Raw genomic sequence first — 13,505 nt, forward strand, 5'->3', positions numbered from 1 at the left:
ATTAAAACTTAGTACAAAAACTTTCTAGGTTAATTTCCCGAAAAAAAACAAGTCTTTACAGAATTATTACCCAGTACTCGGTAGTCGGTTCGCTAAGTTAACTCGGTGCATGTCTAGACAACTAATTATTAAGTGTTTACTTGTCAGACATCTCAGGTCAGTTGTCATTTGTCTTTATTTAGTCTGTTGTCTCATAAGTAACTTCTTAGTTCTTACTTCTTATGTCATTAAGTTATCTACAAAGTGAACTGTATTGTTACTTTTATAAAAACAAGCCACATTAAATATTGTTGAAATGTAAATAATTGTCCAAATCTTCACTAAAACATAATACTAACAACCAAGTAGGTGATTAACTATAGATCCTTGGCATGGAAAGGTCTAACTACAGTGAAATGAGTCGAAGAGCCGGAGAGATATTTCGCCGCATTAATAGAATCACAGACGGACCCCTGACTCGGAAAAAGTTGGTACTTATACTTCTTATTTTAGTATTTTTAATATTGTACCTTGGACCAACAATATTAAATTCAATATTTAGTAGAGATGGCTCCTTAGCAAGCAGTCAAAATGTTTGCCATCAGAACTTCATAAACCCTTTCCAAGATGCCTTAAACCAATACGATGCTTATATGAGACTTGAATCAGCAGCAACTTTATCATCCTTAAGCCATAATTATGTGCCTTATATTGGAAATGGTCTACTTGGAATTTCATTAGAGCATGATTCACACTTAAATATCAAACATGGCAGAACACTGTCTCTACCTTTATATTATCATCCATTGTACATTGTGGAAGATTATGATATGAAAGAATCCACATTAGTTGACTACAAAAGTGGTATAGTTCACAGATATCAGTGCAGCTCTTCTGGCATTAAAGTATCTTACCAATATTATGCACATAGAACTATTCCATCTTTATTTGTTCAAGAAATATTAGTAAGCAATCCATTAAATGTAGCAAAAAAGTTGCATATGACTTCACCTAGATTATCTGATTGGCAAACAGCTGTTAAACAAACTATAAAGTTACATCAAGGTGTTGATAGCAAAGAGTATGAGGTAGTAACAGGTATGATTCATTTACCAGACAGTGATAATGTCATAGCCGCAGCTGTTGTATGTCGAAAAATGAGTAATAATATACAAGTAGAAGCCCGAGATGGTATAGACATAATGATTCTTACTACAGTGCAATACAGTCGACCAATAAAACAAGATGATTATGCCAAACAAAAGGATATAGTTGAGAAAAAAGCCATCGAAGAAATGGAGAAGGTAATTGCCTTAACTGGAGATCACTCAGCTGTTAGGATATTGAGGGACAACCATGCTAGAGTTTGGCAAGGCCTTTGGGATACCGGCTTCTATATTTCAGATTCTAAAGCTGCTGGCGTAATCAATGGTGATAGAATTAATGCTACAATATATGCTATTCTGTCACAAGTACGAAGTTTTGAACATGAAAATCACATAAAACCTTCTACAAAAACAGAGATTCTACGCAGTCTGACATATTCAGAAGGTTGTTATGGTGGGTATTCAACACTAGATGCATTTAACTTATGGAAGCCTTTAAATTCTTTACAGAACTTAAATAATGTTGCTAGTGTATGGATGTTGACATTGGAGAAGCAGGGTTGCCATAATCTATTAAGAGCAGGAGCAAGTGGGGTGAACCAGGCAATGATATTAAGCTTTGGTAGCTTGCGGTTTAGCAACCAACATCTTGAATATAATATACATCCATCAAAACTTCACAGGGATTTTTTATTCCGCCGGGTTAATTATGGTAATTTAACACATGTAAATATTAGCATTATTCTACAAGAGGATAACAAAGCGGCTATTTTTGTTGCACTTGATCGTTCTGATAGAACATACTATGCATGTGATGGTGGATGTCTGGACTCAGCTGTACAACTTGGTCCATATAGAAAATATTTCCCAGTGAAGTTAACAGAGCCCTTGACGGCAATCTTGTATATTACGGCAGATAAACAGCACATGGAGGACTTAAAGCATGCAATTCATGTGCATGAGGTCATAGAGGCTCCTCCTCATGAATCCCACGTCATAGCTTTACATAAACATGGTCATAGTTTAGGTGGTCTGAATCCCTTGTTCTGGGTGTCCATTATTTTACTTATAGTTGTGTTTCACTTATTCCTGTGTAGAATAATAATGAATGAATTCTGTGACAGCAGTACTAGTGTTAGTTATAAGAGGCTGTATAATAAAGCCTGAGTCAAGGACTGCTTGTGTATTATGTCAGTATTTTTTTAAATTTGTCATCATTGTTTTGTATCACTTAAGGCTATCTATTGCATAAAATATATTTTGCCTAATTAAAAATAATATATGTAGAAGAATAGAAATCAAAGAAACAATTTAAACTTCTAGCACAATTAATTTTAATAGTTTGTCTTAGGAATAATTGATAAAACTTTATTTGAAATTCATTTATTACTTAAACATCACAAAATATAAGATAATATAATATGTGAATTAATAGAAACAACAATTTCAATCCTAAAATATAAGTTAGTAAAGAGCTTAACTTCATACTTTGTACATACAAAGTATGTGTAGTAAAAAAAATTTATTGAAACTTAAAGGCAGTAGTAAAAAAATCAATAATCATAATTTTATACCAAATATGTTAACTACATATGTGATTTTTTAAAATAAATAATTATATTTTTTTATAATGAATGATTGTAATATTGTTTGCTTGCTTTATACTAAAGGTATTTTATTTATTCCTTAAATGTTAAAAATTTAATTTTAAAAAATTAGAATATAGTGGAACAAACACTACTTATTTCATTTGATTCATATTACTGTTATTTTCACTATATTATATACATTGCAATATACCATTTATCAGCTCATTATGAGTTATGTATATATTATTATAACAATATAGAAACATAGTTAAAATATGTTATTACTTATTTCATTACAATTTTAGTAAATAAAAATGTTGATGTTGAAAGGTGCATGTTTAATTAATGTGATCATTCATATAAAATATATGCAAATAGGGTAAATCTGTAAAAAAAATATTTATTTAATTAGGTATTATCCCATTTATATCTGGGTCTTTTTATTAACTGTACACCACAGAACTTGAAATATTTGAAAAATTCACTTGAGGATATGTTTCAAGTGAAAATTGCACAATACCAAGTTAATTATTTCAAATGTAAAAACTAATTTTAATAAAGTTAACAGAAATCTTAGTAATAAATAATTTCCTATTTTTTATAAATTTTAGTTATTACGTTTATACAATAATGGGTCTACTGATACAAAATTCTGATAGATTTTATATCAGAAAAAAAACTGCTCAGTAAAAAGTTATAAATATTTATTTACAAAATTGTTTCTATATTACGCAAGGCACTTGATTGAACATAAGTCGTACATCACAATTATTTCGTCACAAAAATACATAATTCCTTAAAATGGCTAAAACCTAACTATATTGTAGCCCCATGAAATATATGATAAAAACATCAACTTAACTTTACAGCTTCATTAAATGGCTAGGCCAAATCACGAACTTACCAATTCTACAATCGGGCCACAAGATGACCATCGGTATGGAAGACATACACATAATAATTATGAATACATATAATTATTTTACTTTATTTCAAAGTATGAGCTAAAAATGATCATCGACCTGCTTACGGTCTGATGACTACATCTGATGATCCGTGTTTCTGAAGATTGCAAGACATAAGACTTATCAAGTCCATTTTTTTCAGAGATTTACGATCTTACACGTACTTTACGATAGTATTCGTATACGTCAATACGATAAAATCTGTTTTTGAATGAATAGAACTCACACCTATTCCATACAATATGTAAAAACAATACATAGTTTACTACGTTAATTCAAGTTTGAAAGTCGAGACTAATCGCTAAGAAAGGTATGTGAAAAACGTATTGGATTTGTGAAATCATACTAGTTTTTTTAAATAATGTATGTTTGTGCTTTCGTTTAGTTCAAAATATGACTGCAAAGTGCTGTTCCAAAAATTATTATTATTTATGATACAAATAATATTGATACTTTGTCGATTTTGCGTATTGCTCGTACTACGGATACGGTGGGACCGTATACGATCCCATGTTAGGCATTTTTACCCATATTATATATACAGTAGAACCTCTATAAGTCGAACATCAAGGGAGACGCCAAAAAATTCGAGTTATAGAGTTTTCAACTTATGGCGGATTTTGATTCGACATAAAGAGTTTGAGGTTTATTCTTATAAATTTTGACAAACTTTGACCGTTTTGTATTTTTCTCATGATGTCTGATTCATTTTTTATTATTGTTGAAAGAGTACTCATTGGCAGGCCAAATTGTTCAGCAACATCTTTCTTTTTTTGACAGCTCTTCACAGCTTCGAGCACTTCTAATTTTTCAGCAAGACTCAAAGTTTTTAGTTTACGTTTCACAGCACACATGTTAACTGTTGTACTAATTGATGTGTATTGCAGTAGAACCAAACTACTTCTGACAGTATTTAAGTCGAAAACAAATGACTGGCTTAGCTAAATTTCAAAGGGAATCAAAATTGAACACCTGACACAAAGCAAGCAAACACGTGTTTCCATGAGTCATAAATTTATTATTGTATACTCCTAAAATGTTTTCTAAGAAACAATAGTGTACTCACATTGTCGGCAAGTTCTTAAAGTCGGTAACTTATTTTTGTTCGAACAATAGAGATAATAAATTCCAAATGATCAAGTTTGTAAAATAAAACGTTCCTATGTTCGAGATACAGAGGTCAAATTTAATTTTTCGAGTTATAGAGTGAAAATATGTACCAAAATGGCTTGGAGGGACTCGGTGATTATTTCGATTAACAGAAGGTCAAGATTTCAAGGGAAGGGAACAAAACATTTTTTCGAGATTTGGAGGTTTTTGACTTATCGAGGTTCGATTTAACGAGGTTCTACTGTATATATAAACGTAATTTAAGTAGTGACTCACAATGTTATAGTATTACCATATTTGTAGTTTTAATTACGTTTGGTATGTGTTTAGCGATCTTAAATTACGGTGGATATTTGTTATACTAAAATCGATATAATTATGAACTTATACTAATTGTAAAGGTACATAAAAGAATGGTCTGATATTATTGATCACATTATAACGATTTGACAGTAGCTACACGAATGTTATATGGCAATAATATTTATTATTTCATATGTCGATTTAATAAAAAATAATATTAGTCGAGATATTAAAACCTAACCTTGCAAAAAGGCTAAGCAATTTCATAAAAAAAGTAAAGCAGATCTTATATAATAGAGAATAAACATGTTTTAGAGTAGTTTAGACATTTTTGCACTCTTAAACTGTTATTTTTGAATGGACGAATGATATATTACGTAGCTACGTATACTTTTTCAAACTAATAACATTAGGGATCGACTGTAATAAAATGGCGCGAAATGCGCTTAGCGTGCGCCATCACAGACAAGTCAATATTTTTTTTTGCAGATAAAACTTTCGCCATAACATAAAAAAGAATTTTCCAATAGATTTAAATAAAAAAAGAGATCATATAACAACAGTTCAACCGCTTTCATATCTCGGTTGTTTATTATTAAATTGAATTTATTAGAGAAGTAATAAGTTCGACTCTCAGAAAAACTTAAACAGTTAAAAACCAATTTCTAATTTTATTTCTCTTGCCGGAAACGGAACCAACTGAGTAGATAGCGGTTGAACGGCACTAAAGGTCCACGGATATAAAATATCTTGAAATTGCTGATACGTTATCTAACTCCATGAGGACGTATAATATTTTAAAATATTTAGGAACATGGTAAAATATTACTTAAAATATATGAATAACACTATAGCTTATTTTAAAATATTAACTATTATTTAAATTAAAAAAATAACCAAATCTTCCCCATAAAACATCAATTACTTAAATATGAACATATAAAAATTATGCGCTTTGTTCAAAACCTAGGTGCTAACTACGAAGAGAAAAAAATACTCAAATTGTCACTTCCATGTCCTAGAATAATACATTGTGGAATTGCTTGTCATTGTACTTTCACCTGCGAAAAAGCATGTCATAGATTTAAAAGATATAACAACATAGGGTCTGTTTCACAATGTACGGATAAGTTCTACATAAGTTCCAAATTAGTTATTTATTACTTATTGGTAGGATAAACACTATAGTTGCGTTTCACGACTGTCAGATAGCGCTATTCGTCACATAAAGTCCATCATAAGTTATGAGTTCGATGAAGTGCCAAATAGCACAATTTATCTTCCAAATAATTTATGTGTTGCATAGCTATTTGGTACTTTATCCATACATTGTGAAACATATCCTTAGTGTAAGATTTAAAACGAGACGTACTGTCAAGATCCGTTACGTTTTTACATATGGAAGTCACACTTGTGTTTCGGAATGTCATCACCCTTAGATATAAATCGATATAAGAATTTTTGATATGAGTAAATAAAAAAATAAGATTGTTTTTAATTTTACTAGGCAGATCATGTTTCACAATATTTATACGACTTAAAACCACGAGGTTCTGCGTTCGTATCCCGGCTGTGCAATTGATTTTATTAACTAAGCTATCATCTATTACACAAATCAGGAATACATAAATTTGAGGCCACTTTTTTCTAGTTTTTTTGATCTCACCTTACAGCTCCTCATAGAAGGCAAGTCGTGTTTTCGTGGAGCCCTGTTTGAGCCGCCGTAGAGTGGAGTACTTGTCATCTCCGGCCCTCGCCTGAGCTTCATGAATCCTGTCCAAGGTGGCTCCAGGCTGCTGTTCCACTCGCAAAACCGAGAATTCACAACGCAGTTCGTCTAACTGCTGTTGGAGATGCTTGGATTTTGCGAGGTATTCCACCCTAGAAGTTAGCGCCACAAATTATGAACCACACAATCACAGCATAAATATATATACAACAGTTATTATATATACAACAGTATTTATTATAATTTTCAATTTAAAATAAATGAATTTAAAAAACATTTCTTCGATAATCTGTGATAAAAAAAAAGAATCTCCTAAACTTTTGAGTCGATTCCTTATACTATTCAATATTTCAATCAACATAATATCTATTCAAAAATTGTTACCTTTCCTTCTCAATCTCCAACGACAGCCGGTGGATATGCGGATCCGAGTCATCAGGAAGTAGTTGGTAGGAATTCAACTCGGGCTCCGGTGGTGTAGAGCCTCCATTTTGTAGGACTCCGACGTCATCACAACTCAACTCCGCCGGGAGTGAGCACGTTGACGGGAAGAGAGAAGATGGATTGGATGATGGCTGGAAATTATGAGTTCTATTGGTGAGTTACATTTTGTTTAGAGGCCCTTGTTTCTTTGTATATTTATTTGTTGTTTTTTAATACTTTTGCATGGAATGTGTAATTTGTTTTTGTCGTGGCCGGATCGTTCAAAGTTCAGTCAGATTGATACGTAAATTTCAAAATACAAAATTAGTTTTTGGTTCTCTGAGTTTTAAATTATGAATGAATTTGAGATCTGTACCTCACTTGTATAAAAAGTAGGTGGAACACACGCATAAATTAATTCCCCCCACCATAGATAATTAAGTAGTCTCCTTACCGGCGGTAGCGACCCAGTAGAAGTCCTACTAAGGAAGTTCAGTAGTTTCTCCTTCGCTTGTTTTTCCGCAACTCTCGCTGCTAGTAATTCCGATTTGAGCCTATCGGCTTCCGCCGCGCGTTTTTCTGATTCCTCCACTAAACGCGCAGTTAAGAATTCTGCTTCTCGGGTTTTTCGTTCTAAATATACCTATACACATATATTTACTAAAACATATAAATCAAATAAAATTTAAAGGAAAGAAAAAACATTTATTTAATAAAAGCACAAATATTAGGTTGGGGAAAAAGTCTTTTCGAATTATACTATGTATGAACTTGTAATAAAATCTCTTTGGCTATACTATATGTATTTGCCTGTTTTTGTTATCATTGAAAGTTGAGATTTCAAAGAAGATAATTCCAAATTCATATTAGGATAATGTGTGATTTTTATTTATTTTTCGTACCGTGAAGATAAGTGAAACTAATGAAGAAATTCGATACATTTTGAAATTTTACTACAAAAAAGGTAAAAATGCAACGCAAGCCGCGAAAAAAATTTGCGATGTTTATGGACCTAGTGCTAGTCTGTGAGAGTAGCACAAATTTGGTTTAAGCTTTTTCAATTTTTTTTTGATTTTTTTTTTGCCCATCGATTCTGAACTCTACTGCGAAACACTGATGAGATTAAAGCAAGGAGTTGAGAGAAAGCGACCGGAATCAATCAACAGAAGGGGTGTGGTTTTTCATCAAGATAACGCTAGACCTCACACATCTTTAGCCACTCAGCAAACATTAAGAGAGCTTGGCCTTGAACCTTCAGATTTCCACCTGTTTCGGTCTTGTCAGAATTCTTTAGGCAGTGTCAGGTTAACATAACGAGAGGACTGCCAAAACCAATTGTCGCGGTATTTTGATCAGAAGCAAAATTTCTATAGCAATTTTTCCCCAACCTATTATTAAAAAAAAATACAAACAATCACTTTGTGTTTGTATTTCTAAGTGGGCACAGGTTTCTTTATTTCTTCTTACCTTTTCCTCTTCAGTCCGTATGTTAGACAACCTCAATCGAGCATTATCCCTTTCAGCATCAGCCGCCTTCTGTGCTAGAAGAGATGCCTCTTCTTCTGCCACTCTTCCCTTCTCAGCTAACAGCTCTGCTGTCTCTTCTGAACGACGCTGAAATAATAACAATGTTTCTTCTTTTTTACAATTTGTGTATAGCTAAGGCAACAGTTTTTATATAGTGAAGTTTTGTAATAACTCGTAAAGCAAAATATATACTTAAAACTACGAGAAAAAATTACATAAATTTTACATATATAATAAATAATGTTAAAACATAAAAAATGTATTGTCCCTATCTTATATGGATAGATATAAAATGTAGATTATTTTGTTTTTAAAACCCGATAAGCTTATAAAAACACAGTTTATAAAACTAAATTTTTTTAAATGAAAAAAATATCATACCAAAGCTTCATTAGCAAGACGTATCTCCTCTTGGTACTGCAACAATCTCTGTTCCATCGCGGCCCTTTCCCTTTCCGCTGCCTCCCTGAGTTGCTTCTCGCGAGCCAATTTATTGCGTTCTACTTGTCGACGCTGAAAATGTCAAATCAAGTGCATTTTTATCTAATATATAAAATTCTCGTGTCACAATGTTCGTTCCCATACTCCTCTGAAACGGCTCGACCGATTCTTATGAATTTTTTATATGCATATTCAGTTAGTCTAAGAAACAGCTACTATCTTATAAAAAAATATTTTTATTTTTTAGATAATTTTTTTTCGTTTTTATTTGTTTATGATACAAAAACACATACAACCCCTATTTCCACCCCTCTACGATCAACCCTTTAACTCTGAGGTTTATATAGAGAAAAATTTACAGAACAACCTAAAAAAACCGAACAGACTCTGGGGTAGCATAGTTCCATGTTGGTATGTACTAAATAGGTAGGCTAAGTAAAATCACATTAAGGAGAAACGAAGTTTGTGGGGGCAGCTAGTAAATTATAATACATAGTATATGTTAATTAACCTCGTTTCGTAGTTTGCCGATTGACCGAGACCAATTAATTGCCGGATTTCTGAATATTTAATTTAAAGATTGGAATTTACAAGAGAATTATATGTAAAACTTTAGCTTGGCCGAAAGGCGATTAATAATAATGGATTTTATAATGGCGACACAGAATTTATTTTTTTGCACAAAAATCAAAGCAATATTACATCATGCTTACTTTCATTTAAATTTAGTTCCCTTGCTGCTTAGACAATATTTTATGGTTATCAGTTTAAGGCAATGTAGATATAAAAATTGTCGTTTACTGAGCACACGTTTACATAGCAATAAAAAAATGTCCTTGAAGTACTCTTACCACTTTCTCCTCCTTGGCCTGAGCCTTCATCTGCTGCACTTCCATAGTGTCAGGCTTGCGCCGGCGCATATATAAGTCATGGTTACCGATGCACAGGTCTAATATCTACAACAGGTTACATATTATCTTTCGGTGTGACCTGTTAACGATAATGTAATATGTACGAAAAGGTAATGTGACCAATATAGATAATATATAATAATCATTGTAATTTCAATTGCGACAACGGGGTCCCGCCTCTCGTATAGGCTAGGTTAGGTAAGGTATATAGATTATAGAGCCCCGTGTGGAAATCAGTTCAAAGATACCAGTCGGATCGAAGGACCAAAATTTTAGACTTTTCTTTCTATAGGGAATAAATTTTCTTTTCTTCTTGTCTTCTTGTGAATCGTTAATTTTGTGCAAAACTTACACAATGGGCGCGCTAATGAAATGACGCGATATACTTACCAATTTATTCATCCCTTTTGGAGAAAAAAAAATGAAGTTATTTGCTGATTTATCGACGAATTTGATAACGAATTTCTTATCGTCAAATGAAATATGTTTGATCTCTGACCATGGGAAGGTAGTTTTTGGTTGGAGTTTATTGTCCTTTTCATATATGTTTAAACCTAGAGCTGTCACACCTAGATAGAGATCTGTGTCTTTTTTGTTCTGAAAAGAAAAAGATTTTATTAGAAATTTTTAAGAACTAGTTATTATTTCTCTTGTTTAAAAACCCATGAGTTACATACATACATACAATATTGTTTGAGTGCATGCTTTTATGATACAAAGTCATTTCCCTCTAACATTCATAAAAGTAGTTTTATCATAGCATGATTTGAATTCTAACTTATAAATAATACACGAGCTGTACCCCAATAGGCAAAAGGTAATTATTTACTTACATTTATAGCAAAATAATTAACTCCATACATATCCAAATCTTGGGCTATTTTGAGATATTCCATTTCCGCTTCATCTCTAGACATACCTTTGTGATCTGCATACCTGAAAAGTAAATTTATCGTGTTACTTTTGATTTGATTTTGATAATCTAAGAAAAACCACAAAATAGTATACCATATTTTTATCCTTTCCTCCCACATCTCAGGGGTCATCTGATACTGATCGATGACGCGCTGAGGCAGAAGATCTTCACTGGCGAGCATACCCGGCTTATAAGCACTTTCATCATAGTCCCCATACTGAAATATCAATAAAATATATTAATATGTGTAAAAGCAATTAAAATACTTGGACTGATGTTTGTTAACATTAGGTCTGCATGTAGCATACATTGTTTTCTTGAATAAATAATAGAAAATTATACCAGAGGTACAAATCGCACCCTCAGTAAATCAAATGCATAATTTTGGAAAAGTGCATTTAAAGATTTTGATTTGTTCCACTCTGGCTTGTTTTATTGAATAAAATGCTTTTTAGTAGATTATGAAACTTTACAGATTTTTTCTTTGATAATGTCATTATAGGAAACTTTGAAAATTAATTTAAATTTGAATAAATTCTATAAATTATGAATGGTTAAAAATAATAAGCTAAGTTGGGCCCATATAGGACAAAAAATATGACAAAAATTCTGTAATATTCAGAATCAGTTTTTAGCAATATAGGCATCTCTTACATATAAAACCCACAAATTAACTGTTTTTATTAATTTTAAACCAATTATAAAGATTTCTCATAAAAATGCAATGTTTTCATGTATCTATATACATATATATTTAACTTTTACTTTAACTATAAGACTTAACTTTTATAAATTTATTAAATCTATGCTCACCTTAGCCTGGACTGCATAACTAGCTAACAAAACTGATGCTTCTGGTGGACAATATATATCCATACTTAATATAGCCTGCTTTACTTGCAAGAACAACAGGTGTTGTGTGACCTCCTGGATAAGTTCTTCTGCAACATCTTCAGGATAAAGCTTGCACAATAGCATGAATGGAGTGCCTGGCATCTGAGAGACACATTGATCTTGCACTGAAATATGTATAAATATTAGATAATATTAACTTACTTATTTTTATGAGTATAGTAAATTTTCAATTCACCTCTAGTGTTCACACATACAGTTTTTAATAACATGTTATAACAAAAGGAAATCAGATTTTTCTCATCTAGTTGTTACATCTTTAAACTTTCATGGCACATGTATTATATATAAAGCTTTGCATACATATATATATCCTGATGAATTTTGTTATTGAACATGATATTATGGAACCAAATTTCAAGAACTAAAAAAATTACCTCTCTTATCCAATTTTAGCCAGCTGATAAAATGTTTTGTATCCTCAAACTGAAGGCCAAAAAACCATGTTTCCCTTAGTCCTATAGTCCTACATACAAGGTCAAACAAATCTCTCCCGGTTGCTCGCCACTAAAATGATTTAAATACACTCATGATATCAAAAATTGACCATAATGTCGTCCACACCATGTTATGCTCAACTAATGGAAAAAGTAATGCTTGTAATTGTTTATTTTATTATTTTAATTATCTAATCAGAATCAAATGTCCTTATCACTGTAATCCACAAAATACCCTCCTTAAACTGCTTTATATACCAATAACCTTTCAAATTCATTAAAAAAGGTTCAGTTATTTAACATTCCATACATAATTACACCTTCAAACTATATAAATAGTTTTTTTCATAATTATATATGAATCCTTGTTAACGTAATGTCAAAGTACGTGATTTAATAATTGATAGCAATAAACCACGATATATGTAAAGTTATGTGCAAATTAAAGATATTTGACCCTTGGGTCATGGCATGACTCACACAATGAACCTATTGTGATATTTCACGATAAAACTTAACTTCATTATTTCTAATATGAATTTTTAAAACAATGTTTTAGAATATTACCTCTAAATTAAATTCCAACTCAGCGTCTAATGTACACACTTTAACTGGGAATGATTTTGAGGCCTTCTTTCTTCTAAACGGAGGCATTTTTTATCACATTTCACATTAAAAAAATATTTTTTTTCTTAGAAATTTTATAGGAATAGGTTAGACTTATATTAACCAAATTACGGATTTGTTTAACAGTAGCAAAAGTTTACGTAATGTACACTTGCGGTTGAGGAATGCGTGTATTTCACATTGCGTACTATTTCCAGCGGTTATTATTTACAAACAAGCGGAACGTCAATGAAACAAGAATGCGAGTTGAATGAAGAAAAAATATTATTGAGAAAAACTTCCTAGTGATGTTCCTTTACATAATTATAGTCATAGTAGGCATAGATGACAGTTGAGATTGTACTCTGTGAAGTTTACTGACAAGTCGACTTTAAATCTTTAATTTTTCAATCTTTAGTTAAATTTATGTAATGGGTGGTTTTAAGCAAACGTAGTTTATATTTATCAATTATGTTATTTCAATAATAAAAATAACATTGCCTCTGTCTTGATGTATAAATTGAGACATTCTTGTATTGTCTTAAGTGTTG

The 13,505-nt window shown here is 31.6% G+C and overlaps 2 protein-coding genes across 2 annotated transcripts; one reads left to right on the forward strand and one right to left on the reverse strand.

Annotated features, from left to right (window-relative positions):
* Nucleotides 1-215: 215 nt before the first annotated feature.
* Nucleotides 216-2,263, forward strand: LOC125059563 (uncharacterized protein KIAA2013 homolog). The gene has a single exon (XM_047664045.1). The coding sequence runs from the start codon at nucleotides 372-374 to the stop codon at nucleotides 2,250-2,252; it is 1,881 nt and encodes a 626-aa protein (XP_047520001.1). The 5' UTR covers nucleotides 216-371; the 3' UTR covers nucleotides 2,253-2,263.
* A 3,469-nt stretch (nucleotides 2,264-5,732) lies between these two features.
* On the reverse strand, nucleotides 5,733-13,273 carry LOC125056123 (merlin). The gene is made up of 13 exons (XM_047659079.1): nucleotides 12,916-13,273; nucleotides 12,289-12,418; nucleotides 11,813-12,018; nucleotides 11,092-11,216; nucleotides 10,917-11,019; nucleotides 10,474-10,680; nucleotides 10,024-10,128; nucleotides 9,113-9,244; nucleotides 8,672-8,818; nucleotides 7,659-7,847; nucleotides 7,166-7,356; nucleotides 6,719-6,933; nucleotides 5,733-6,113 (listed from the first exon to the last, which is right to left on the reverse strand). The coding sequence occupies exons 1-12, from the start codon at nucleotides 13,000-13,002 to the stop codon at nucleotides 6,720-6,722; spliced, it is 1,836 nt and encodes a 611-aa protein (XP_047515035.1). The 5' UTR covers nucleotides 13,003-13,273; the 3' UTR covers nucleotides 5,733-6,113; nucleotide 6,719.
* Between the last annotated feature and the right edge of the window lie 232 nt (nucleotides 13,274-13,505).

The sequence above is a fragment of the Pieris napi genome, chromosome 2, assembly GCF_905475465.1.
Source record: "Pieris napi chromosome 2, ilPieNapi1.2, whole genome shotgun sequence".
NCBI lineage: Eukaryota > Metazoa > Arthropoda > Insecta > Lepidoptera > Pieridae > Pieris > Pieris napi.